The 26,035-nt window shown below is 54.0% G+C and overlaps 2 protein-coding genes across 19 annotated transcripts; one reads left to right on the top strand and one right to left on the bottom strand.

Annotated features, from left to right (window-relative positions):
* Nucleotides 1–220: 220 nt before the first annotated feature.
* Nucleotides 221–12,839, top strand: RFXANK (regulatory factor X associated ankyrin containing protein). Of its 16 annotated transcripts, none has more exons than XM_043535736.1 (11): nucleotides 221–402; nucleotides 1,130–1,174; nucleotides 1,998–2,265; nucleotides 3,247–3,327; nucleotides 5,201–5,281; nucleotides 6,727–6,792; nucleotides 7,941–8,041; nucleotides 10,470–10,595; nucleotides 11,414–11,480; nucleotides 11,955–12,035; nucleotides 12,438–12,839. In XM_043535736.1, the coding sequence occupies exons 3-11, from the start codon at nucleotides 2,124–2,126 to the stop codon at nucleotides 12,494–12,496; spliced, it is 804 nt and encodes a 267-aa protein (XP_043391671.1). In that variant the 5' UTR covers nucleotides 221–402; nucleotides 1,130–1,174; nucleotides 1,998–2,123; the 3' UTR covers nucleotides 12,497–12,839. The 16 variants fall into 16 exon arrangements, 15 of the variants coding, with proteins under 15 accessions (XP_043391671.1, XP_043391666.1, XP_043391672.1 ...); XM_043535731.1 differs by having other exon boundaries at nucleotides 3,244–3,327; XM_043535737.1 differs by having other exon boundaries at nucleotides 1,130–1,251.
* Nucleotides 12,840–15,934: 3,095 nt separating this feature from the next.
* LOC102937011 (nuclear receptor 2C2 associated protein) lies at nucleotides 15,935–25,403 on the bottom strand. Of its 3 annotated transcripts, none has more exons than XM_027834148.3 (6): nucleotides 25,285–25,403; nucleotides 19,347–19,583; nucleotides 18,504–18,594; nucleotides 17,948–18,053; nucleotides 17,111–17,178; nucleotides 15,935–16,525 (listed from the first exon to the last, which is right to left on the bottom strand). In XM_027834148.3, exons 2-6 carry the CDS (start codon nucleotides 19,385–19,387, stop codon nucleotides 16,409–16,411), a joined length of 423 nt encoding a protein of 140 aa, XP_027689949.1. In that variant the 5' UTR covers nucleotides 19,388–19,583; nucleotides 25,285–25,403; the 3' UTR covers nucleotides 15,935–16,408. The 3 variants fall into 3 exon arrangements, with proteins under 3 accessions (XP_027689949.1, XP_007072110.1, XP_043391677.1); XM_007072048.4 differs by lacking the exon at nucleotides 25,285–25,403 and adding an exon at nucleotides 20,408–20,544; XM_043535742.1 differs by lacking the exon at nucleotides 25,285–25,403 and adding an exon at nucleotides 19,711–19,853.
* Between the last annotated feature and the right edge of the window lie 632 nt (nucleotides 25,404–26,035).

Here is a 26,035-nt window from a genome sequence, read left to right as displayed (position 1 = left end):
TCCACAGACCTATCCTGCAAGAACGGGGAAAGCGAGTCTGGCTACTGTCAGTATAAACACACACACACAAACACACACACACACACACACACACACCCTTGACATCTGTGCATCTCCAGCCGGATGGCGACCCCGCTGTCACCCCTTGCTGCGGGGCTGCATGACAAGGTCCGAAAGAGAGGGACTGTCCCTTTAAAGCCAGGCTGCGTGCGAAGCCCTTCCCACACCGGGTCAGCTGATAGGGGTGCCAAGCCGGTGCAGAGCAGCCTTCTCCCCCGCACCCCGGTCTGGCAATGCACGCGCCCCACTCAGAGCTGCTCTCCCCATTGCAGCCCCACCGGAACTCTTAAAGGGCCAGGCGGGCTCCGGCTCTGCACCGGCAGCCGCCGCCGCGGGGCTCAGGTGCATTGTGGGACAACAAAAGTTACTTTCAGTTCGGAGTGAGGAAGGGGAAAGAGAGGGGGCCCGGGGGAGCTGCGCTGGCCCGGCCGGGTGCAAGGAGGCGGTGGGTGCCCTCCAGCCGCGGGGGCAGCGCGGGGCTCGGTCTGGGCGCGAGAAGCGGGTAGACAGTGCAGCAGGCGGGGAAGGGTCGCTGGGGGGCGTGGGGAGCGGATGCAAAGAGAGAAGTTGGTGCAGCTCGCCAGGTTGTGGCTTGGGGGCAGGAAGGGGGCGATGCCCATGCTGCCTTCAGCCCCGCTAGGCCCTGCCTTCCCCCTTGCAGTGGGAGGTGCCAACAGGTGCCCACATGCCCAAGGGGACCATACCCGTTAGCGGAGTCCTTGCCCTCTGGCAGATGGATTGGCTGCGTGGCCAGGCTTTGCAAGTTACTGCAATGGGGGGTCTGGAGCCAGCAGCTCCCCATGGCCCCAGCCAGCAAGCACTGAGCCAATCTGGGCTGGGAGTCGCCTCCCCAAGGAGCTGGGACCCGCTGACTAGTGTCCTCTGCACGCCTGATGTGGGCCTAAGATGCAGCCTGGGGCTGGCCCAGGGAAGGGGTTAGGATTGGGGTCCAGGCTTCATACAACTTGGGCGCTTTGCTAGCCAAGTGCCGTTAAACTCAACTGTTACCACGGGAAGGTTTTTCCTTCCCTTGGCGATTTCTTGTGTTGACCTAGAAGCATTTCTACAGGGGCCTGGGGACGTTAACGTAAACTCTTCCATGCAAGAGGCCAAAGTGAGTCTGATGGTTGGAGCTGGAAATCCTGAGAGTCCAATTTTTGGGTGCTGACTCCTGGGACTTGGGAGCCCCAGGTTCAATTCCTAGTTCTGTCAAAGACTTCCTGCGTGGCATTGGGCAAGTCACTTAGGTTCTCTGTGCCTCAGTTTTCCCATCTGTATAATGGGATGAATTGCATGTCTTTACAGCAGGGGGAGGGGGGACAAACTGCATTTAAAGATGGTGAGGTGCTCACATACTGTAGTGATGGGTGCCATATAAGTATCTCGGAGAGTAACTAGAGAGCCAGGGTGGGTGAGGTCATATCTTTAATTGGACCAACTATAAGATAAGATATGGCCTCCCCCACCTTGTCTCTCTAATATCCTGGGAGCCACACAGCTACCACTACATGTAGTTAGTAATTGGCATAATAGGACTTCACAAATGAACTCCCGAGTTTCTGAACTACACTGACTTGCTCAAGACTCAGTGCTGAGAGCAAGTGATTTGGTCTGGAGAAGTGCACCAGCGGGTGTGCGGACACAAATCTCTGGTTTTTCCCCAACCCTAATCCCCTTTAACCCAGTGCCAGAACTCCTCTTGATTTCAGTTGGCTGCGGATTATGCCCACAGACAGGCTCTGCAGAACAGATCCACTTTTATCTGTATTTGCAGCACATACCCTGCAGTCTCCAGCTGGGCTCCTGCTTTAATAAGTTATTAGTTACACGGGGAGTTTCACTCTGGTCAAGCTCTTCGGAAGCCCGTTCCCTGGTAGGAGTGTGCATAAATAGGCCTACGTCCATCTCTGTAAAAGATATTTTGTCTGTTACATAAGGAAATATTAAGGACTGGAAAGTAACAGCAGGTGTATCCGGGGAAGGCGAAAAAACCGTCACCAACCCCTCTGTGGAGGGCTCTGTAAGCAGCAGAAGCACCGCTAAGTGCCTGAAGGAACATAACGATGGAAGATATCCCACCAGGAGATCTGGACAAGGCTGCTGGTGGGGATGAGAACAGCTCAGCGACAGTGCATCTACATTTGTATCCAGGCACTCAGGATGATTCCAATCCAGATCTTGACCAAGGCCTTGCTGCACAAACTGGTTAGTTCCTTGGGGTTGGTAGGGTGGGAATTGGCTGGGAGGAATGAGTCCAGAAGCTGGTAGTCACTGGGCACCATGAGTGGGAGATAAACCCAGCAGCGGAGGAAAATCCCTCACTGTGCTCTTAGGAGAGAAGAAGAGGGAGTGAAGGAAGAGTTTTGTCTGGAAATCTCCATGCCACTTTATTAACCCATCCCTTTACATACTTCCTGGGCTTATAAAGCCCACCCCAGGGGGACTCTGGCCAGCAGCTGTGAACTAAACCCACTTCTAGAATTCAAATAACAGAGGAACAAATTGATAGTAAGTGGTGCCTTCGTACAAGCAGTGCACAAATAACACCCAAAGGACCCTCCGCCTCTGGGACAGCTGTTCCACAAAGGTACAAGTGAGAAGAGGCAGCAAAGTCTACCGTGGTTGGAGCAGGAGCGTGGGGGTCAGGACATCTGGGTTATGTTATTAGAGGAGTGAACATAGGACTGGGAACTCGAAGCTTCTGAATTCTAATCCTAGCTCTGTGCAGCCTTGACCAAGTCACTCAGGTCAAAGGTAGCAAAAGTGGTCATGGATTTGTGAATGTCACAGTTTGTGGGTTTTTGTTTGAGACCCCTCAGGCCTGGCATTTATCGGTGCAGCCTTCATCGACTTCTAAGGGAGTGGCACTGATGGAAAACACAGGCCCCAGTATCTCAAGCTGGGCACCCAAAAGCCAACAGCTACTTTTGAAGATTTGGGCCTTAAACTCCAGTCTGGTTCCTCTCTGTAAAACAGGGAGGAAGATGTATTTATTCCCTAAGGGCTAGCTAGTAAACGTGTAGTGCTTGGAAGATGGGTGCTGTGTAATCTTGGTCATTGCATTATGTTATATACTATCAGTCCCTTTTTGGGAAACATCACTAGCCCAGATTCTGTTCTTCAACAAGAAAACTCTCCCTCACATTCTCAACCAGTGTTTAACTTTTTTTTTTTTAAACAAAGCAGGTGTTTCCCTGAAGCACTCGACCACCCTGACAAACAAACAGAGAGGCAACGAGGTCTCTGCCCTCCCAGCAACCCTTGACAGTGAGTATTGCAGGTCTTCAAGATCTCAAACTCAGAGGCACAACTTCTGCTGTGAAAGGCAGTGATCCAAGACTCCGTAGTCTTGGCATTTCTTTGGTGTTCAGCAAATAACTGTGAATCCCACTAACAAAAGGTGTGTCTTGTCCCCCTCTAGAGGCAGGGCCACATAGAAGATAATAGCTTTCTAGTGCTGCCAGTTACTCCATTAGCTCACAGAATAGAGGACAGTGCTGTGAATCCAAAGATCATGGATTTTTTTGGGTGGTATGTTTATTTTTCCAAGTTTTCCTTTTTTAAAGACCTTAGGAAATTGCATTAAAATATGGTAAATAAACATTCAGGTTAGAAATTCAAGCTTTCAGAAGTTAGGAAATGCCTGCTGTGTGCATGTGCATTATGACACAGTATTTAATTACGTGATCACATGCTATTTTTAACATATAAACCCTGCCTCATGCAGTGCTCAGGATGGCTGGTGCTAAGCACATGAGCAGCTATTCAATATTCTGCTTTCTTCTCGCTGTTCGGTGTGTGGCCCCAGGCCTTATTTACTGCACACTATTCTAACCCTGCTCTGAATACAGAATAATAATTTCCTCATGGGCTTTTCTGCAATATTACCTGCAGTTCTGTTCACTATGGTATCGGAGTGTTTTACAAACCTTAATGAATTGGGCTTCATAACACCCCTGTGAGCTGAGGGGTTTGTTGTTACCATATTACAGGTGGGGAACTGAAGCACAGAGAGAATAAGATCCAATATTTGTGGGTGCCCAATCTGAAATGACTAGGGCTGATTTTTCAGAGTCCTTAGCATTAAAGAACATTTCAGACATTCAAAGAACGGCTCCCATTGACTTCAATTGCAGCTGTGAGGGTTCCGCTCTTTGGTGTGACAGACCCAGGGGCTCAGAGTGGGCTCCCAGGAAACGAGGCGGGCACAATCAGTGGCCACCTGTGTAAAGTCTGATGTAAGTGACTTACCCAGCATCACACGGGAACTCTGTGGCAGAGACAGTGGTAGAATCCAGTTCTCCAGGGCTGCATTTGACCGCCTGAACCATGAGACCCTGCACGCTCTTCCTGCAGTCCCCTGCCTCCTTCACTGCCCACTTGCCGGCTTCTGCAACAAATGAGACAGGGGCCTTGCAGACAACAGCCTCCTCTGCACAACCCGAGTACATCCAGCCTGTGCAGTGAATAAGGCCGGGGGCCTGTGGAAAAAATACCCCGGGAATCACAGCTATTTGCTAACAGCAAAGGAACACTGAGAGCCAGGGAACTTCCACGGTCTAGAGGGGAATGTGCTGTAATGGACACAAAGCCTTCTGCCTCTGTCCCATCCAGCTTGTCCCTGTCCCCTCTTCGCCCCCCCCTGCAGTCCAGTCTCCTCGTCTAGCCAGTCTAGTCTTCCCCCTTGGACTCCTCGTGCCTCCCTGCCCCCTCAACACCTGCATCCATCTCTCAGGCTAGGTGGCTGCCTCACAAAATGGTTAACTCTGATATCACAATGGTCTAGGACTCCTGCTTTGGCATGGACACATGTTTTACTGTGGCTGAACACCCGTGCTGCCCCCAGTGTCTTCTGTAAAGTCAGAATGGCTGAGAACTTCCTGGGTGATAACAAACCGCGAGCCCCACGGACGATTGACCCCGGCGATATTCCGAACACAGAGTCCTCCGCCACGCTTGTAGCTGCTTCCCTCGCTTCACGCTGACTAGGCTTCACAGTGACCGTCCCAGAATCCTGCGGGATAGATTTTTGTGCTATCCGCCCCTTGTTGGTGAAATCTCCCCCAGGTGGAGCAAGCCCCGGTTCTGCTCTGCAACATGTCACCACTTCAACTCTTTTTTTTTTTTTGAAACGAGGCAGGTACGTCGCTGAAGCACTCGACCACCCTGACAAACAGACAGAGAGGCAACGAGATCTCTGCCCTCCCAGCAACCCTCGACAGTGAGTATCCCAGGGCTGGAAGATCACACGCTCAGAGGTGCCGCTTCCAATGCGAAAGACGCTTGTGTGCTAGGGTCAGTGTCTCTCAACCTTTTTTGATACCAGGGACCAGCTTGCTGCCGTCCTAAACTGTGTCAGGGAAACCTCCGGGACCAGCACCGGTCCAAAGACCGGTCACTGAGAAACACCGCACTAGGCTGTCCCCTCCGCCCTGTGGGGGAGCTTTGAGTTTGTCAGCCAGGGCAGAGGAGAGAGAAGCTTTGGCAGCTAAGATACCAGTAGATGTCCACTCTTCCTCCTTGTTCTCCTGCAAGTCACATGGGGCACTACCAGTGTTTCCACAATGGGGTACTAATCAGGGCATCCAGCAGAACGCTGTCCTTGCATTTCCTTCTTACAGTGAAATTGTTCCCAGAGCATTTTTACTGTGTCCCATTTGTTTTAATTATATGTCAGTGCTCCTCGCCTGCACTAGTTAACAATTAGCAAGGTAGTTTTAAAACAGCTAGCCTGGTAAGTGATGGTAGGAAAAAAGTGCCATTTCCCCATGTTTTTATAGCTCCCCAGTAGCTGTCAACGTCGTTGTAAATCTTTCAAACAAGATCGGGTCTGATATTTTATTGTATTTGTGTTGTTTGTATTTGCCTCTTATTAATGGGCCACTCCGCTAGTTAAAGATTAGGTTGAACAGATAAATTTTTAAAAACAACATGTTTATAAAACTGAAATGTCAACATAGAAATGTTTGTATGAAACTAAAAAACAAAAATCCGTGATTGTTTTTGTTCAGATGTGAACATCTCTACAGTTTCTGCACCCCAACCAATGCCGGGTAGAGCTAGTGCAGAGGGACGTGAATGTCTTTAGCTAGTCTTGCAATCAGTTTGGGGCAAATTGTGCAAATTGATGCCAAGCAGCAGCACTGGTGGTAAAAGGCCAGGCCTCAGTCCTGCGGACATTTAGACACGTGTGTAACTAATATGCATGAATGGTTGCAGTGGCTCAGTGGGAAGTTACACATGGGGGCATTGGCATCTGCAGCATGTGGCCCTACAAGGGGATCTCAGAATTATTTTTCTTGTGATGGCCGGGAGTAGAGCTATTAATAAGTAAAGGGTTTTTTGTTGTTCTTGTTTTTAAAGATGTGATCTTTATCCCAGTAATGTTTATTATAAGATCCCCTGTTTCAGTGAGAGCAAGTTTTCTGAGCAGGATTAGTGAGGAGAAAAAAAACCCAACTCCTAATTCATCCATTTTGGCTCAGTTGATTCTACCTCACACTCCCACCAGAGCACAGAATGTGAAGCCATAATGCAACGTCCTGCTTCGGACAGCTCTGATCTTGCATAGGCTGTACCACGTACTTACCTGTATCTCCAGACAGCAAATACTAAGCAGTCAGGGGAACATGTAATTCTAAGATTTTGTTTCCTTTCCAACACTAGCTTTGTCCATCCACCAGTTGGCGGCTCAGGGTGAACTCAGTCAGCTGAAGGAGTATCTCCGAAAAGGTGCGTGCATCGAACTGCAAGTCTGTCTCTCAGTCTCCTTCCCCCTCTTTATCCTGGTTTGTAGGGACAACTTAAGGTTTTGATGTAGAACTTTAATGGCTGCACAGAGTCCTAAGCACGTACCTGGCTGGCTCTCCCCCATTGCTTCAAGAGGCCTCTCCTGGAGTAGTGAAGCGTGAGACACGCTATAGCACGTCAATCACAAGGGAGCTGCCCTGTGCGGTTTGACTCTGTGTGAGAGGCTAGAGACGTGGCAAACGCTCAGACTGCCAAAGGAGGCCACAGCGGGAGCTGCAAGGTCAGAGCCTCTCCCCAGCTCCAGCCCTCCCTTTGCGTTTATTGCACTGAATACCTGGGGTGAGAATTTAGCAGGAACAAACCCCAGGTGCCATCACAGAAGGTTTTCCTCACGGGAGGCTCGTTCTAACTGGAAGCCAAGCCCAGTTCACGGAACCCCGGACTCCTCTGGTTGGAGCACCAGCGGGGTAGTATTCTTCTCCCCCACTGACAACGACCCATCTTACAAGCAGCCAGTAGATAGCCTGCCTCTGTGCCAGGCTAAGGGGAGGCTGAGATTAACCCCTTCTTCCCCAGGGATCAGGTAGTGCTCCCATACTTTGTAGCACCAATTCTTCTCTAAAATTCATTTTGTATTTTCCCTTCATTATCTTCTTGCTTGTCAATTTGTTTTCCTTCCCCCATATCCCTCCTGGAGCCTTGTTGTTCTCTTCCTTCCTGGGGCCAGGCTCTGAGCCAGTGTTCCAGGCCCAAGAGAGCAATAGACAGAGTGGTACATGATCGAACTGGGAAACGCCTCTCTCTTTGGAAGCACTGAATTTTTTTAAGGACACAAATGCTCCCCGGGGAGCAGTGGGAGACAGGTGATATGTGGCCTGAGCATAGGAGTGGTAGCCAGGAACCCCTCTGACCTCTTCTCCTGCTCTGTGACCTTCAGCAAGTCACTCCCCTGGTCCGTGCCTCAGTTTCCCCATGTGCGAAATGCAGCTAATGCTACTGAACCACATCCAGGGCGTGGAGAGGAATATTCTTATGACTGCAAAGCCCTCTGGAAGGCCAAGTTCTTGTAACCACAGGAGCAAATGGTGGATGGTCCATATGTACAAGGCTCTGTGTTCTTGTCTGTTCAGGGGAGAACTTGGTGAACAAGCCTGATGAGAGAGGCTTCACTCCTCTGATCTGGGCCTCTGCCTTCGGGGAGATTGAAACAGTCCGTCATCTGCTAGACCGGGTAAGAGCCCAGTGCCAGCCTGGGGGGTTGTATTGGCCGGTGGTTGGGCGAAGAAATCCAGAGGGGCATCTCCCAAAATTGAGTGCCCTGCGCTGACCTCTCCTGGCCACAAAGCACAGCGCGTAGATGCGCCTGGCAACCGCTGGGCGTAGTCAGCCATGTTTTGATGGAACAAAGCAAAGTGCTTTCCCTTGCTCTCCCCCACCCGCTCTGGGATGAAGGGGCCACCTCTGTTGTACTTAACCCTGGAAAGCTGGTAACAAAACTTGCTCCTACACTTTGAGCACCCATCTCTTCCCCCCCCACCCCCCATCCCTTCCCGTTGGGCTAGTTATGGTATCAATCTGACAGCAAGATCATTGTAGCTGAAAAGCCTCTGCCGACCCCAGGGCAATTCGGACAGACAGATGGCTGGCCGGCCAGCCAGCCAGCCAGCCATGCCATGCCATCTCCCTTTCAGGTCTTCACAGAAGGGTGGTTTTTACTGATGGATTTATCAGCTGATTTTTTTCCAGGGGAACAAAACGGATAGAAAAACAATTTTGCCAGGTTAACGTAACCTCTCTTATCTGAGAGTTCTGCTCAGGCCATCTGTGGGCTAAGTCAGGAGCGTAAAGAGCCTTATCTTGTGACTCGCAATAGCTGTTAGTAATTAAAGATCTGCATATTGGTAATTTGAGATCCGCCTTATCGCTGGGCTGCATAATCCACCAGTATTTTTACGTTTAATAAACTCCGTGCTGCATTGTCCTCGGGCTGCACCCCCATGTGATTGGGGCGTTTAGAAATTTGTCAGTTACGTTCCTGAAGCAGTGGAGGGTTTATTGTTAGCTTCTGGACAAAGCAAAATTCCTTGCTGCATGGGGTGTTTAATCCAGGGGGAAACTGCTACCCCAGAAGTTGGTTGATAAATTGGAGAGGGTTCAGAGAAGGGCCACAAGAATGGTTAAAGGATTAGAAAACCTGCCTGATAGTGACAGACTCCAGGAGCTCAATGTATTTATTTTAACAAAAAGAAGGTTAAGAAGTGACTTGATCACAGTCTAAGTATCTACCCCGGAAACAAATACAGTAAAAGCTGTTTTATTCAGCATGTTGGGGGAATGGGGGGTGCTGGTAAGTGAAAAGTCCCGGTTAACTAAGAGGGAGGGAGTTTGGGTGTGGGGCAGTGGGTTGGGGCATGGGAGGGGGTGGGAATTTGGGTGAGGGATGGGGCTTGGGGTAGGGGGTTGGGGCACAGGAGGGGCCTCAGGGTGCTGGATCCGCGGGGCGTTCGCCTTGGGTGGCTCCCTGCAAGCGGCGACCTGTCCCGGCTGCTCCTAGGCGGAGGTGCGGCAGGCAGGTCTGCGCGCTGCCTCCACCCACAGGCGCCACCCCCGCAGCTCCCATTGGCCGCAGTTCCTGGCCAATGGGAGCTGCTGAGCCAGCACCTGGGGCGGACCAGGGGCAGAGCCGCCTGCCACACCTCCGCCTAGCAGCAGCCGGGACAGGTCACTGCTTGCGGGGAGCCGCCCAAGGTAAGCGCACCCCAGATCCAACACCCCAACCCCGCGCCTCCTCCTGCACTCCAAACCCCTCATGGCCGTTCCTCTGCCTAGGAGCAGCAGGGACATGTCGCAGTTTCCAGGGAGCCATGTGGAGCCAGGTAGGGAGCCTGTCGGCTCCGCACCAACCGGGACTATAAACCAGACTTTCTATGGAGATTAGTAAATGCCGGTTTATAGAGCTTTCCGGTTGGTACAGGGCTGGATAACACCGCTTTTATTGTATTTCATAATGGGCTCTTTAATGGAGCAGAGAAAGGTCAAACACCATCCAGTGGCTGGAAGTAGAAGCTAGACAAATTCAGACTGGAAATCAGGCATACGTTTTTGACAGGGAGGGTAATTAACCATTGGAACAACTTACTGAGGTCGTGATGGGTTCTCTGGTACGGACACGTTTTCAGTCAAGATTGGGTGTTTTTCTAAAAGATCTGCTCTCGGAATTGTTTTGGAGACGTTCTCTGACCCATGCTGTCCAGGAGCTCAGACTAGGTGATCATGGTGGTCCCTTCGGGCCTTGGAATTTATGAATCTACGAATGACCTATACTATAGGGAGAAGGTCTCAGTAGCTGCGTGGGGCTTTTCCAATATCCAGTTTCTTTAAGTGGGATGGGAAGCCCTTGTCGTTTCTGCCCTACAGAAAAGAATCCGGCATGCTGGGAAGCAATGCCCAGACAGTTCACTCTGATCTCAGAGTTCAGACAACACACCTGTGAATTGGAGCCGCCCAGGTGAGCGGATAAGCCTGGGCATGCGCGTGCTGGCGAAGTGGCACATCACGCAGTGGGAACCATGAGCGAACAGAGTGTTGACCATCCCAGTGCCCTTGTGTGTGACCTGCTTTCCTCTGCATTGCTGGTTTACCCCTTGTCCTGTTCCCAGGGCGCTGACCCCCATGTACTGGCAAAGGAGCGGGAGAGCGCTTTGTCACTGGCCAGCACTGGAGGATACACTGACATCGTGATCATGCTGCTGGAAAGAGACGTAGATATCAATATATATGACTGGGTAAATGCACTGTTGCTTATTGCCAATATCACTCTCTGTAACAGCCATCCTGGGCTTTTGCTGTTGCTAAAGGTTGGCTTTAAAAAAATATCTATATACTGCTTATGACTGGGGTTAAAGAAATTAATTTTAAAAAGAAACACCATTGCCAAGCTGGGGAGAAATTCATTGACCCCCATCAAGCCTGTTGGTCTGTTTTCAGTTAAGATTCCACACAGGACAGTAGTGTCTTGAATGCCCCCCTGCAGGGACCAGCCAAAATCATTTGCCTGGTGGAGATAGTTCTTTAAAGACATGAACTGCCTGTCCTGGGGAACTTAGGGAGACTTTAAAGTGGCCTCTTCAGACAGGCAATTGCTCATTCTCTGGGGAGGTTTTACAAACTACAAGCCAAAGCATTTAGAAATAAAATGACTTTTAAAGTAAACTTCTAATCCACCTAAAGCTCCAGAGAATGCAGAGCCTTGAAAAATCAAAACCAAAGCTCCAGCCAGCCCAGCGAGTCACAACCAAGAGACGTGGCCCAAGGGCAGGCCTGGTATGCCTCTGAGATCTCACCCCCTCAGACAGAGCTCCCCGCGCAGCCTGAAGAGCAGCAGAATCGAGTGCTTCGTTTACACAGTTCTTCTGGTGCGACTTGCTCGGGGCGCTGGTATGGCGGGTGGGTGGTGGGAGCTGGGTGGCCAGCTGAGCCCACCCCACAGCTGCTGCCGCACGACACCCTGTGAAACTTCGAGTTCTGAAGGTATCTGAGTGTTTGGCGTCCAGGTGGAATTCGGGGCGCGCGCTCAGGGCTGCCTTCTCCTGTCTCCCTGCAGAACGGAGGCACCCCATTGCTGTATGCTGTGCGTGGCAACCACGTGAAGTGTGTCGAGGCTTTACTAGGTAATGAGACAGACTTTCACGTGCTGGTTTTTAAGTGACTGTTCACTGCTAACTCTGCCTGGAAGTGCTGACCTGGGGCAGCTGACGTGGGGAGAGGCATGGAGTTATTTGGGTATCAGAAGGTGATGTGGATCCCTGGACAAATAGTAGCACATAACAAATGGGCCAAAGCCAGAGCTCCTGAGATCCAAAGCTGCAGCAGCTTTCCATTGCTTGCTCCTTGTCCTGGGACTCTGCATGGAATGGCCAAGATAGGCAAAGCCTGGGTGTCACTCGCCAAGTCATTCAGCCCTGGCATCTAAACTCCAAGCATATACAATGGCCCTGCTGTTTCCCCGGAGTGGTCGCCCAGCCCCATCCGGGGCAGATCAAAGCACACAGGCCGGCCCTAGAGCCCGTTGTCCACTCGAGTTAAATGAGTTGTCTGTGTAGAGAGGAATCCACCCCTGAGCACGTGCTCCTGTCTGCTTTCAGCTCGCGGTGCTGATCTGACAACGGAAGCGGACTCTGGCTACACCCCCATGGATCTGGCTGTGGCGTTGGGACACAAGAAAGGCAAGTGTCCTGCCCTTCGGACAGTCTAGAATGAAGGGGTTGGAACTGAACCCTGCCCTGCTCCAGTGCGGTTCCTCAGTGCTGAGTGCCGCCCGGGGCATTCCCTAATCTGCACGGACACAGGCTCGTCCCACTTTGCTGCTTGCTGAATTTGGCCCAGAAAATCAGATTCTCTAGAGAGGGCGTTAACGCGACACAGCTCACACCCAGCTGCTCACAGGGGCCAAGCCAGGGAGGGGTGGGTGCTGTAAGTGGTCAGCCAAACAGAAACAAGTCTAAATTGCCAACTTCCAAGGGGATACTGGAAGCAGAACCCCAGTGGTTGCTGCCATATAGGCTGGCCGCACTCCAGCCGTGCCTGTTTGAAACTTTACTGGTGTCTCTTCTCTTTGTGCCCATTAGTTCAACAGGTTATTGAGAACCACATCCTCAAGCTGTTTCAGACCAAGAAACTGGAGTGACGCTGGCTCGCGCTCCCTGGCTGAAGGAACCAGGGCTTTGCTGTCTCGGTCAGCTCTCCGGATGCTGCATGGGAACAAGGTGGCCAGACGCGCTGTCTCTTTCCAAGGGCTGACGCTCCTGCAGCAGATCTGGCCGAGCCGGTGTGGAGGGAGCTTTAGAAGCCGGGCTGGGAGGAAATCCCTGATGGAGGAACTATTCACTCTCCAGGCAGGGGGTAAAGGAGAAGCATCCCACACACAGTGAGACACTGAATTGTCCGGGTAGCTGCATTTCTGCTGCAAACAAGACTGCAAGCCGCCTCCCTCTGCCCCCTCTGTGTGTGTAGTAAATATTGCCTAAGGAGCCCTGCCTGAATGCGGTAGCTGCGGGGTGGGGGTTGTGCTGGGAACTGGGGCTTGCCCAGCGAAATGCTCTCGGGGATGCTGCCTGTTCCTCAGATGGGGCGAGGATGAACCATGCCGCCTTCGAAAGGGAGGCCACAAAGTCTGCCCTGCTGGAGCAGCCCTCTTCCCCCGGCCCACGCCCCAGCCAGTGACCATGCTTCCTGCAGTGGCTTAGGGAGAGTTCAGGTCAGGGCACAGCACGCTGATCACACTGCATCCAGCTCTGGTGGAAGCAGGTTAGGTGGGGAGACCGTCTGCTCGACAATTCCCTACCTCCCTGGGCGAAACTCTGTCAGCTGCTCTAACCAGAGCCCCCCCACCTTGCTGTTCATACCAGCCTTGTAGGGCTCGAAAACAACTCCCTGCTGCACTTACCCTCGCGCCCAGCGTGGACAGAACAGGCAGCAGCCCTGGGAGTCCTGTCCCACTAGCAGCCCCGGTGGGCCAGGGGCTTCCCTCCACCATGGTGCTTGGGGAGAAATACAGCCAGACCCAGCAACCGTTCCTCACCCAGGTTCCTCCCTGGCAGCTGTTGTCTCTTTGGAGGAGAGAAACATGCTGCTTGTATCTTCGGACCTTGCAGCATCAGCTGGGAGGCAGCTAATTAGTTACAAGTGGGGCTGCAAATCCCCTTAAAGGGCCAGTCCCCCCCATGACGCTCATTGAGGTTTATGCCCTTGACATGTTAGTAGATGGTTAGATCACACACACCCCCAGCCCTCACCAAGGCTGCATGTGTGTCAAATCTCACCTCTTTGAAGGGCCAGTTATCCGCTCTAGTTCAACTGTGATTAAAACAAGGCGTCCCTGTGTGATCCCAGGGAAGCCCTGAGCCGCTGTTCTGTCCTGGCCTGCATGGCAGCCCCGGCGAGCAAGCCACCATCTCTCCTTCCGGCAGCTGCTGCGTTGGACCGATGGGACCAGTGCACGTGCTGGTGGACCGTTGGCCACCCCATGCACATTGCAGGAAGCGTTAGCAGCGGTTTCGGCCTGGCCCCCTCCAGCGACCATGCTGCATCTTCGCAGCATTGTTCAGAGCTTCCCCAGGGAGCGGACTTCCTTCCCCCCGCAGCTTCTTCCCGGACACGATCCACAAATGCTCCCAGCCCCCCACGCTGAGGGTCCTTTCCTGTTCAACACCTGCAACCCCCCCACCTGTCCCTGCCACCACCACCCCCCACTTCCACTCCTTTCTGCATTCCTATTTTAGCTTCCCCCATCAAACACCATCCTCTTGACTCTCCCCACCAGCTGTCTCCCTTTTTCCATTCATCCCTTTCAGTGCTGGGGTCAGAGGTACCTCCCCTCTTTAGTTCTCAGTGCAGGCCCTCGAGGGCTCCCTCTGCAGACGGCTCCACGCCGCCTCCATCCGTCCAGCTGGCTCATCTCTGCGCACAGCTCTGTCCGCTCATTGACAGCATCCAGCCACCAGCGTTAAAGTCCACATGGTCCAAGCTGAGCTCCCGCATTTTCTCCTTCAGTGTCCATTGCTACGAGGAAACCTCCCCAGCCCATCTGCCTTCTCCCAGGCCCAGAACCAGGGCATCATCTGCACCAGCCCCTGCATCACATAAATGGCATGAGACCGTTTAAGGTGCTGTAGACGCATCAATAGGTAGCCATGGCCTGGTCCATGCTTGTGTGCAACGCCACCCTCTGCCAGCTGCAGTCGAAGCCAGGCCTTCAGTTAGAAGAAAAACCACCTGACTTATATGCAAAGCCATTAGCTTTGAACCCAAAGAAACCTAACTTGTATTAGACGGGAGAGCTTCTTGCGCATAACTAGCACGCTGCCTCCCTTAACCAAGGGACTACAGTGTTGAATAACGGCGAAACCAAACAAACCAGAACCCGGCTAATCTGCCTGGTTGTGGTGGCTCGTTTATCGCTTTTCCTGTGAGTGCTGAAGTTACACGATGAGGCTTTGGGGAGAGCGGCTTTAGAGAAATGGGATTGTCGTCGTGTTTAAAAACAAAACAACAGAAACAATCCGTTTCAGAGAGCGAACCGGAGAGTGTGCTAAGTGGGAACGGGGTTGGCTTAGGGTGATTGGTATAAATGGGTTTTGATTAGAAACGAGCTCTAAGGGAACATGGCCTCTGTGATGGGGGCTGGGCTCAGTACCAGAATCAGGACTCCCCCCCCCCCCAAAAAAAAAAAAAAAAAAAAACCCCAACAGGGAAATCTTCTGCTACTTATACTCATTGTTGCTCGGGCCCTTTACCAAACAGCCCAGAGGCTGCATGCAGATGGGCTGAGGTACTGCAGGCATTCAGCAGATGGTGCATTGCCCCAATCCTGACACAGGACGCTCTGGGGCAGGCAGCCTTGATCGCTGGGCTCAGAGGGATTGTTTCCCCCATATGCCATTCCCCACGAGTAAAAGGCCTGGAGTGAGTTGACTGGTGGCTGATTGTGTTTTTATGGAGGTACTCATGATATTTTGGACAACTGGGTACAGGCCCTCTGGTAAATTTACTGCTAGTCTTATCTCGCCCCCTGCAGAGACGAGGGCAGCTAGCCCCATTCTCCATCACAGCTGAGTGTTAGAGGCTTGAGGCGAGCCATGACAGGTGCCATTAGTCCAACCTTGTAGGAAGCAGCCCCGTGATATTTCTTAATTCTCTTTCCTATAGGAGCAGGATTATCCCCACTCTCTCTGAAAGCCTTTGAGTGCATGATCCCAGCTGTCCCATGGCACCTACCACCCTCCCCAGCTAGGCCGAAGGCTGATCAGTTTGCTGGAGCAGCTGAGCCCTCACCCTACCGGGAAAGGGCAGAGTGGAATTCTCGCGCCTGACGAGGGTCTGAAACTCACCAGGCTGCCTGGGCTGCACCCTGAGAGCAGGAGCCCTGAGGAAGCAGGTGTTCCTGGGGGAACATACACTTCCCAGCTCTTCAACACCACTTCCTGAGCGAAGCCTGGAGCTGCCACCTCTGTGACCCCACTGGAAAGGGCAGAGTGGGCCCGAGCTGGGGGGAAGGAGGCAGTTTCCAAATTCAGTATGTGATTAGTTTAATCTCTACAGAACAGAACCACTCGCTTGCCCCAAATCCAGTGTGGTCCGGGAGGCGGGAAGCATTTATTCAGCCATTAAACATGAGCTTCGCCACGTGATAAGCCACTAGATGACAGCATGTGGATTCTCATGCACTGGTCTGCACTATGCTGGCAGCCCATGAGCACCACGGTGTGCGCCCAGGGGCTTTAGATCCCGCTGAGAGGCCGCAGCTGGGTGGGGAGGGGGCAGGATCCCAGCCTTGTTCTGTTAATGCCCAGGGCTGTTTTCTGTCTGAGCGTTCCCTGGTTTACTTCCAAGTGGCTACATTTCAATTGCAGAACAAGTCTGGCATCTCTCCTCCCTCATAAGAGGCGCTGTCTGCCAAGGCAAATATGCCACCTCGTGCCAGTTCATGCCACTGGGCCCTATCGGACAGGGTGGGTAGGCAGAGTGCCGGTTGATCAAACACCAGGGGAACAAACCCATTCGGGGTGATGGGCTGCAGTTCTGCCATTCCTGTCCCAAGTTAGAGCTTTTCCCCGAGGACGCTGAGGTGATACACGATGATTCTCCCAAAGAAATCCGTGCTGTTCTCAAAGGTGATTTTCAATTTATCCAGCATTGTTTCTTCTGTCCTGAAGCTGTGGATGGAGCAGTAAAGGAAGAAACAAGGGCAATGGGGCACATGACACACACACACACAACTTCCAGTACAGCAAGAGAGTCACTCAGCCAGCACAACCCAATCAATGCAGGTAGCGAGCTGGGGCACGCGCTATATTCTCACCAAAACTGGGGTTCACCTCACAGCCCCCAGCTTCCCTGCTACCCTCCCGCACAGAGTGCAAGGATTCCATCCAGCAACCGCTCCAACAGATGTAAGGCCACCTGCCTCTCGCCAGGCCCGTGTTAGACAGACCCTGCCCTGCTGACGTTGTGCAGCATTGAAACAATTCCCGCAGGGCTGCGGTGGATTCTCCAAGTCTTGTGGCCTGTGCCACGCAGGAAGTCAGACCAAGTGATGAGAGTGGTGCTTTCTTCTATGGAAGAGCCATTCTAACCCAGCCCCCAGGGGTTCCCAGGGATCAGGATTCACATTGCCCTAGCCAGGGACGCTAACGATCCGACTAACGGACCAAATCTGGTGACGAATCCTGGTCACATGCCACCTGTGACACGTGGCGCATACGCTTAGAAGACCTAGCCCCCAGTGAGAATGAAAGGATATCTGCAGGGCATTGATGTCTTCAGGGTAGAAGTCTGATATCTTCACAAGTTCTTCACCTTTTCTGCCACCTAAGAAGCAAGAGGAGAGGATGGAAATGTCTGTGCTGGTTGCAGAGTTAGATGATCACTGGATCTACGCTGGGAACTAGATGTCCAAGTGTCTTTGGTGCTTCTGAAAAATCCCACCCCTATAGCTTTAGTTCAGGACTGGGGGTCAGGCCAAGAACTGGGTTTCAATTCTAGTTCTGCCACTTAATCTCTCCAGTGCTATCTGTCCAGGTACCGGTATAGCCCTCATTGCTCTTGCCTAGACAAATTGCTTCTGTTTTCCTGGTTATAAAATGCGATCAGTCTAGGCCCTGTGAATTCAAAAATTGGACCAAAGTTCTCCCACGCACCAGCACTGGGGAAAGACATTCCACACACAGATGTACGCTGAATTAAATACAATCGATACTGTAACATCTAGTTCAATGCAATCCTCTGCATCTGGATATACTGCCAGGCACTGAGCTGCAGAAGTGAACACGCCGTGCTGTGGATTTGCGATCCAGTGTGTCGCCGACTCTTTGGGAAGGTGCTTTCACATGAGAGGCACCGGAAAAGTGCATTTATAACTGAAAATAATTACAGTGCATTGGCCACAGATCTTTCTCTGGATTAGTTGTTGTCTCATCTGGCATGACCGGAGCATCAGTAGAACATAGTCTGAGCCCCAGTCTGCCTCTATCCCGTAATTAGAGCCCTTCCAATTCCTGAAAGATGAGTGACCCTGCAATCGACATGATGAATGGCGCAGAATGCCACACGTTGTTCCCCAGCGGGGGAGGCTCTTTACCTTCCAGTGTACACAGCTGGCTCGCAAATCCACCCTGGAACTGAATCTGGAGTTGGGACACCTTGACAGTCTGTGGAAATTCCAGCATCACCCACTGGGAGGAGCCCTGGAGCCAGGAATGAAATGGGAGCACAGGTTACAGTCAGCTTCCATTGGGGCCACCCCCCCTCCGTTACACCCAGCGCGGGCGGATTCCGCAGGGAGCCCTGTAAGGCCCATAAAGGTGGGAGTGAGCACCGGTCAAAGTGCCCCCCGCCAGGGCTAGCCCCCGGGGCCAGTGCTGTGTAGCCGGAGCTAGGGCACAGCAGAGCACTGCGCCGGGCACATGCTGTACTGCGGAGTGTTTAACACAGCCATGCCACGGCGGCAGGGCCCGGGGAGGCAAGCCTGGCAGCCGTTCCGTGCTCAGCAATAGCCCCCACGTAAGCTGGGCCGGTAGAGCTCCCTTCCCTGATTCTCAGACGGGACGTTTGCTCCTGCGGGTGGACGTGCCATCACTCCATTTCCCATGGTTGCCCCGACAGAGCAAGCACAGGGGGTCACCCGTGCAGCTCACCTGGTCCGAGTTCCAGCAGGTCTCCTCGCTCGCGTCGAACATGTGCTTCTTCCCGAACTGCTTGGCGTCCCGGTTGAGCACGGAGCTCACTCTGCAGAGACAGAAACCAGACTCGCGAGGGGTGATGCTAGGGGACGGGCTCTGATGCCTAGTACAGAGAGCGCCCCACTCCCACGGCGAGCCCTGGTATCCGCAGACACAAGGCCAGGCTTCTCAGGAGACCGTCTATAACAAGGGGCTCTGCACCAACGAGACCAGGCAGAACAAACCCCTCTGGGATGGAGCCAGGTGTTTGGGAAAGGTGCCAACTACGCAGCCCCAGAGCCTGAATCCCACAGAGCAGGTGCAACGCTGACAGCAGAACAAGCTGCCCCGGACCCCCATCCCCCACAACACGGACCCTTCAGAGCCCCTCCGAGGGTGGGGAGGGGAGTTCAGGAGCCACCCGTCTCTGCCGACCCCGATAACAAGCGGCTTCAGGAGCGTTCGCTGAGCAGGAACGACAGCCCTCAAGCTTGGTTCACTCAGGGCAGCAGAGAGCCGCCAGGTGGTAACAAGAGCCTCTCCAAGTCCCTTAGCTCCTCGCGGCTTCAGACCTGTGCGTGGAGAGCCTAGCCCGCTGCTGGCATTAACAAATAAGCCATAATCCGTGAGTGCCCTGACCCAGGGCTGGCAGGTACACCGGGGAAACCAGCCCACCCGAGAGCTCATTTTCTCAAGGGCTGGCGGGATTTTCCTTCCCCCGCCCCACGCCACTCTGACTCGTCCACCAAGGACAAGTTCACTACAGCATGGAAAAATTCAGGGTAGTGGGTTCTTGGGGATGCAGAAAGGAAAACTCACCTGCTCACAGTCTCACTGCAGATCAAGGGTGCCGTGGGCATGGCGCTGCTGGAAGTGTCGCTCCTCTCCAGCACACGCCACTGATGAGGTTCGGTGCCAAAGCACCCAGGTGCAGCCTGCGATGGAGGGGCGCCTGGTAATGGGGCCGCAGCAGAGTTGCGGAGTTCAGAGGGGAAAGAGGATCCGTTCTCTGCCCTGCTCTGTTTGCTGCTCTGTTAACGTCACAGAACCCGGGTCCTGAAATGAAGGAAACACTCCCCAGAATCAGTTGCAGAGTCTCCAGGAGACAAATAGCAGTATGCACACAGGAGCCTTAGCCAGCCAGCCGTGCCTTGGCTGGGGGGTCGGGAATGATGTGCCGTACCGTGTGGGTCACTGCAGAGGCTGCCCCACCCTGGGTCAGTACCACGACCCCAGTCCTGCTCGATCGCTGTGAGGTCTCCCATGTAGCCGCTCCCTGCTGGTGGGAGAGGGCTCTATTTACATTAAACCACCCCAATGAGCGGCCCCAGCTACATCCACAGGAGAGCGTCTCCCGCCTACATAGCGCTGTCCACTCCGGCGTGTCTGTGGGTGAAACGTATGTCACTCGGGGGTGTTTATTCACACCCTGATTGACAAAAGTGCTAGTGTAGACATAGCCGCAGACGGATAAGGGGGCGGGCGGTAAATTAACCAGTGGAATTTACCAAGGGTGGGGGCTGGATTCTCCATCACGGCCAATGCTTAAATCGCACTGGATGTTTTCCTAAAAGATCAGCTCCGGGTAGGGTGACCAGATGTCCCGATTTTATAGGGACCGTCCCGATTTTGGAGTCTTTTTCTTATATAGGCTTCTATTACCCCCTGTCCCGATTTTTCACATTTGCTGTCTTGTCACCCTAGCTCTGGGGGAAAGTCTAGGGCCCCAGGAGGAGCTGACCCCAATGGTCTCTGGCCTTAGACTCTGCGCGGCCCCGTCCCAGCTCAGCGCTCAGGGGGTCACCAAAGCCCCCCGCCCAGCTCCAAGGCAGAACCCGGGATCAGAGAAGGAAGCGCCCCCCGGCCTCCCGCGGACCTACCCCGGCTCCCGAGCGCGCTGCAGGCTGCGCCCTCGCCGTGCGCCCCGGGGAGATGGGCCGGCTACCGGAGGGAGGCGCGGGCGGGCCGGGGCGGGGCTGCTCAGGAAGCCCTGAACTGCTTCCTGGGGCTGCCGGGGACTCTTAAAGAGACACAGCCCCGTGGGGAGCGCTGCGCCGGTTCGGGCCCCTCTGTCCCCGCCTCCGGGTGGGGGGCTCCAACCCTGCCTTCCCGCTGGGAGGGGGCGGCCGGTGACTCGGCCACGGTCACGCAGCTAGTTTGGAGCGCACAGGACCCCCGACTCCAAGCCCCCCTCCGGGCCGTCCCAGCGCCCACTCCCCTGTCAAAGCTAGCGAAGGAACCCAGGCGTCCTGGCTCTCGGTCCTCCTACCCCTGCCAAAAGGGCCACGCTGTCAGAGGTGGGAGGAGAACCCGAGGCTCCTGGGTCACTGCCCCCGCTTTAGGCATTAGACCACTCACAGCTCACCTAGTACCAGCCTGTCCCTAGCACAGCCGGAGCAAGCCGGGGACCCAGCTGGCTTTGTAACGAAGGAGATGCTGGGCCACGGAATTTTTTTGCTTTCATAACATGCAGCAAACCCAGAGGTGCCGGGGGGCCCGGAACCGCCAAGCCCAGAGGTGCCGGGGCTCAGCCCTGGCAGGCCCTGGCACAAACTAAGCCCTGCAGGTGACCCTCAATGTCATACGTGAATCCTCCAGGACCATTTTATTGCCTCCAGGACGCCCCTGTGAGAAAGCTATTAAAGGGCGTGTTGGGGGGGGGGGGGACTTGGTGCCAGGACTCCTGGGTTCTGTGCCTGCCTTTGGGATGGAGTGTGGACTAGTGCTTAGAGCAGCAAATGATGGTCTTCAGCAATCCCGACTTCCCACTCCTGGCTTGAACCAGCCTGTGTCCCTGACTTAAATGGGGATAATGCTGCTACCCCGGCACGCAGAAGAAGGTGACAAGACGCTGCCAAATAGGGCCACACCTGGAAAGCTTACAGAACTGGACCAGGGCCAGAGTGGACTGGATGCAATAGGAGGACGCGAGTGTCGTGAGAAAGCGCCCTCAGCGGTCTCTGGGTAAAGGCTGCAAAGGTTGCCCTGGAAGTGTTTCACCATCAGCCCCAAGATGCACAATACCCTGCCCACCAGAAAGCGCCTTGCAAAATGCAGATACCAAAAAGCGTCTCCGCCTGTGAGTAGAGGGGCCACTGGTGCACGTGCCCACCACGGGCTGGAAAGCGTCGGAGCACAGCTCGCTGCGTGCGCACGACTGAGACTCCAGGCGTGCGATGTGTGCGGCGGGTTGCAAACCTACAGAAGGTGAACAAGAAGGGAGAAATCCCGGGGAAGCCGGTGCATTTCTTCCTGTGCCCTGTCCTCGCCCTGAGCAGCCAATCCCAACCTGGCTGACCAGACACATGGGACATTTTGGAGGAACAAAATGGGGAAAAATGGAAACATTTTTGCTCAGCATTAAACAGGCACCGGGGCAGTTTTTCCTAAACATGTTTGTGATCATGACGGCAGGTGTCAGACAGAGCCAGGGCGGGTGGTACATGAGCAGCTAGATTGTCTTTCCAGTGCTTTGGCCCATCACTTTAAGCCGAAGTCAAATTTAATTTTACAACCCCTTAATGGCCTCTAGTGCTTACAGCTGCAAAGAAAGGGCTCCAAATGTGGCTCATGGCAGAGCCCTCTTCCTCTGTCTGCAGAGCTCAGGAATGTTTATGATTACTATTGCATAGCTTTTGGGGTTCCTGGTGCTGCGCCGGGTGAGAATGCACACAGGGCTCCTCTCACTGGCTGCTTTCTGACTTCTGGGGCCAGCTCCCGGAGTGTAATCCTGTTCCACACAGCCACCCAGTGATTTTGGAAGTGTACACCAGCCTCCTGGGGAAGGCTCTGTAATGGCCCATTACATGCAGCATGATGGCAGGGGAATTACTCAGAGCAGAACAATCAGGGAAGGAATTACACAAATTGAAATGATGATCTGGAAATTGCTTGAACATAATGACCCCGGCCAATCAAGGAATGTCCCAGTTCCTTCAGTTCCCAGGTTAGACATTTGTCGGGCATCACTTAATGTTGCAAATACAACCTCTTATTTTGCAGCATCCCTCATCCTGCCACTCTAAGCACTGTCACTGTTTAAGCACTCCCACCCTCCACACCAGGGCCCCCCTCACCACTCCAGGACGGTTGGAATGAGGAGAACAGGAGGGGAGGGGAGGAAATATCCTTCCTAGAGCTGATCAAAAGGGGTCTGTGTGGCCAGCATTCCCGACAGATCCCTCAGGCATTAAGGACTCGGTTGCACAGGAATGAATGACCAGAGAGCCAAAGACAGAAGCAGAACTGAGAGGCAGAGATTGATCCTGGAGGATGTTTCCATTCCAGCGCTCCCCAAACTCTGTCCCACTAGATTGTCCTGTAGGGGACAGATTTAATTTATGCCACGGATAAAGGGTTCCCCTCCCCTGCCACACCCCCCCTCCTCTCTATGGGGGTTCCAGCAGAGCCACTTCTACCAGAATTTGCCAATGGCAACTGCCAGCCAGTGCAGGTTCACTCAGCAGACTGGGGAACCCAGCCCCTGATGTCTGGGACGAAGGAAGGATTATTATCCCGTTTCACACCTGGAGCAAGGCCCAGTGACTTGACCAAGGGTTCTGTGGCAGAGCCAGAAACCGACCCCAGCTCTCCTGATTCCCAGCCCAATCACAGGGGAATTCCTCTTCCTCAGCAGAAGGTTCCCAAGTGGTGCTGCCGGCGAGGGACAATGTGGAGTTCCACCAACACCTGCCACTTGCACGCGAGGGCTGGCCAACGAGATGAGGCTGGAGTGGTCTCCACTGGGGGAGGCGCTGCCAGGGCCTGGGCCAGCTGGTCAAATTGCCTGTTAGCCAATGGGAAATCCAAGCTGGAGGCTCAAGTTGATTGAGCACCGGGGAAGCTGAGCATCAACAAGCCAGGATGTGGAGCTACGTCCCGACACGCAAAAGGGCACACTGGATTGCTGTGAGCCAAGGGCTGGGGGAGAACCTGGGGGGAAATGGCACCCATTGAGCTTTTATTACACTGGGAATTACATGGCCAAGACCCCGCTAAGCTCTCGCTGCAGCCCAGTCACCGGAGACTGAGACGGGCTCAGAACCGATCCACGACAGTCTTGCCTGGATGGTGCGGGAGGCGCCGCACTCCTTAGAAATAGGTGGCTGCATGTCACTTCCTTTAAACCACGTGGTGGGGCTAGTGACTGACAGTGGCTTGAGGAGTGTGCGCCAGGGTAAGTGTGTGTGTGTGTGTGTGTGTGTCCTCCTGTGTACACTTGCTAAAGGGAGAACTTGTATGTTAGCCTGATCCAACACCCACTGAAATCAGAAGGGATCCCCACTGGCTCCAAAGGGCACTGAGTGGAGCCCTTAGAGGTGAGCCTGTGTGTGTACGAGCGTGCAAGTGTGTGTGTGTGTGTGTGTTTGTGTACTGCCATGTGGGGGGGTAGAGGGAGGGTGTGTGTATATGTTCAGGGGTGTTTGTGAATGGGAGTTTGCACGTATATTGGTGATTGTGTGCCCATGACAATCAGCACTACCTCAAGCCTTTACAACTCACCTCCTCCCTCGCCATCTTTGCCATCCCGTCTGGGGCATGTGCCCTGCTGGCTGCTGGTGCAATCTGAGCAGGAAATGCTCCGGCTCTGCCCTCCGAGGGCCCGGGAGCCCAGACAGAGAGGGGAGTTCGAAGGTTTTCCCTTTCCTAAGCTGTGAGCTGCCCTCATCACAGGTGCATAGATCTCAGCGTCCGGCCCCACCAACCTCGGCCAGCCAGCTCCGGTTTGCAGGACTGCCAGGTCAGGGGCAGCAGGAACGGAAACCACTGGATTCAAATGTCAGGGCTGAACGGAGGGAGGGGTCCCCAATACCTTGCCATGGGGAGGGGTCAGGCTAAATGTCTGGTCCCACAGGAACCCAGCAAAGAGCCCCCAGCGCCTCCCTGAAGAGCAATCAGACCGCATCAAATACCCCCCACCCCGCGCCAACCCTTATCCAGAGAAAGGCAAAGCCAGTGTAACCCACTGGTTCTATGCTCATTGCAGGTCACCCCTTAGAGGCTGGTCCTCCTATGAGGATTACAGCCTACTACTGGGAGCGGCTGATAGAGTCTTTCCTTCTGCTAAAGTGCTGGAGGCCCCTGTTTTTAGCACCGGTTCAGTCCCTGCCAAGAACTCGTGGTTGTGGGGCATTGCATGGGACCCCTCCTCTTTATTCAAATATTCTAGATACAGAAACTTCTCGAGAGCCCTCGGGACCGACACCCGCCTCCCCTCACTCTCAAGCAGAAGCACTGCAGGCTCTCACCTGGCTCGAAGTATTCACCAAACAGAGGCACCATGCCTCTCCTATTCCCCCCGGGCCCGAATTCATCCACTGACTTCAGTGGGATCACACCAGCACAGATCTGAACCTGGGGAGGCAGGAATTCGGCCTTTGAACCGCAGGGCCTGCTAGGGACGGGTTGGCCACAGGCTGGGCCTGGGCAGTAGGTGGCGCTGGTGGCCCACAGCAGAGAAAAGCCAGCAGGCCAGGTAATTGCCCGGCCCCTTTTCTTCCTCTGTCTGTCTGCATCTCAGCCAACAAAAGCGCAGCCACATCTGGAGGCAACACCTGGATTTGCCCGAGTTCGCTGCTGCACATTATTAAACTGGGACCTGCCGGGGCAGAGCAGCCAGCGGTGGTGGAGAAGCAGGGAACAACTGCGAAAGAGAGAAATAATCACCCCCCACACACGCTTACACACAGGCACCAGCAGCAGCTGTCTAAAATTAACCTTCCCTGGCATATGGTGCATTCTCACTTCTCCAATTTACCTGCAGCTTTGCAGAGGCGCCCTTGGAATACAATGAGTCAGCTCCAGGCCCTTGATCGCCAGTCCCCAGAACCCCCCTGCCTTAGGCAATCTTCCCAGCCGACGCGCTGCAAGAGGAAATCAAAACCAAACCCAAACGCATTATCCGCAGCTCTCCCGAGCCTCCAGGTTTTCCTCCCGTCGCTGTGTCTGGATGAGTCATGCTCCGAGTGCGTGCAGCCTGCCTGGGCTTGCTGAAAAGCAAAAAGCAAATCGACCCCCACCCCAAAGCCTTCCTCCTTGTGTGATCAGCACGAATGGACCCAGGCCAAGGCTGAGACCAGGGCTTGGGGTCTGGGGCAATCACCCTTGGATCCCCGGTGACCACAACTGGAGTCTCCCCACACACGTGTGTGTACACGTACACACACACAGTGCCTCAGAAAAATCAGACAGCTCACACTGGGCTCTGAGAAACTGGAGGCCTCCCTACTCAGGGGCCACTCTTGAAAATCACAAGTGCTTGAGCTCTGCCCGATCCAAATCGCAGACACCGTCCCCATTCTGCAACAGGACTCAGGGGCTGGCTGACATGGGAGCTGGGTGTGGTCCGTGTTATGTCACACGTGGCCTAGGGCCTGCAGGGCTGCAATGGGGAGCCAGGGGGCAAGTGGGCTCCTAGCAGGCTCAGCCTGCTCCCCATCCCCCAGCTCCCAGCCACCCCTGACTCCCACAGCTCACTTCCATCGTGTCCCATCTCAGGGCTCCAGCAC

The sequence above is a fragment of the Chelonia mydas genome, chromosome 25, assembly GCF_015237465.2.
Source record: "Chelonia mydas isolate rCheMyd1 chromosome 25, rCheMyd1.pri.v2, whole genome shotgun sequence".
NCBI lineage: Eukaryota > Metazoa > Chordata > Testudines > Cheloniidae > Chelonia > Chelonia mydas.
The sequence above is the reverse complement of the archived record's forward strand: the minus strand, read 5'-3'. Positions and strand labels throughout refer to the sequence as shown.

Coding starts and splice junctions, on each gene's coding strand:
- RFXANK (XM_007072047.4), top strand. CDS start 2,124: ATGGAAGATATCCCACCAGGAGATCTGGACAAGGCTGCTGGTGGGGAT. Junction 11,481..11,954: donor GTGTGTCGAGGCTTTACTAG/GTAATGAGACAG, acceptor GTCTGCTTTCAG/CTCGCGGTGCTGATCTGACA. Junction 12,036..12,437: donor GGCGTTGGGACACAAGAAAG/GCAAGTGTCCTG, acceptor TGTGCCCATTAG/TTCAACAGGTTATTGAGAAC.
- LOC102937011 (XM_027834148.3), bottom strand. CDS start 19,387: ATGCCCACGGCACCCTTGATCTGCAGTGAGACTGTGAGCAG. Junction 18,595..19,346: donor TGCAGTGAGACTGTGAGCAG/GTGAGTTTTCCT, acceptor CTGTCTCTGCAG/AGTGAGCTCCGTGCTCAACC. Junction 17,179..17,947: donor CCAGCTGTGTACACTGGAAG/GTAAAGAGCCTC, acceptor CTTGCTTCTTAG/GTGGCAGAAAAGGTGAAGAA.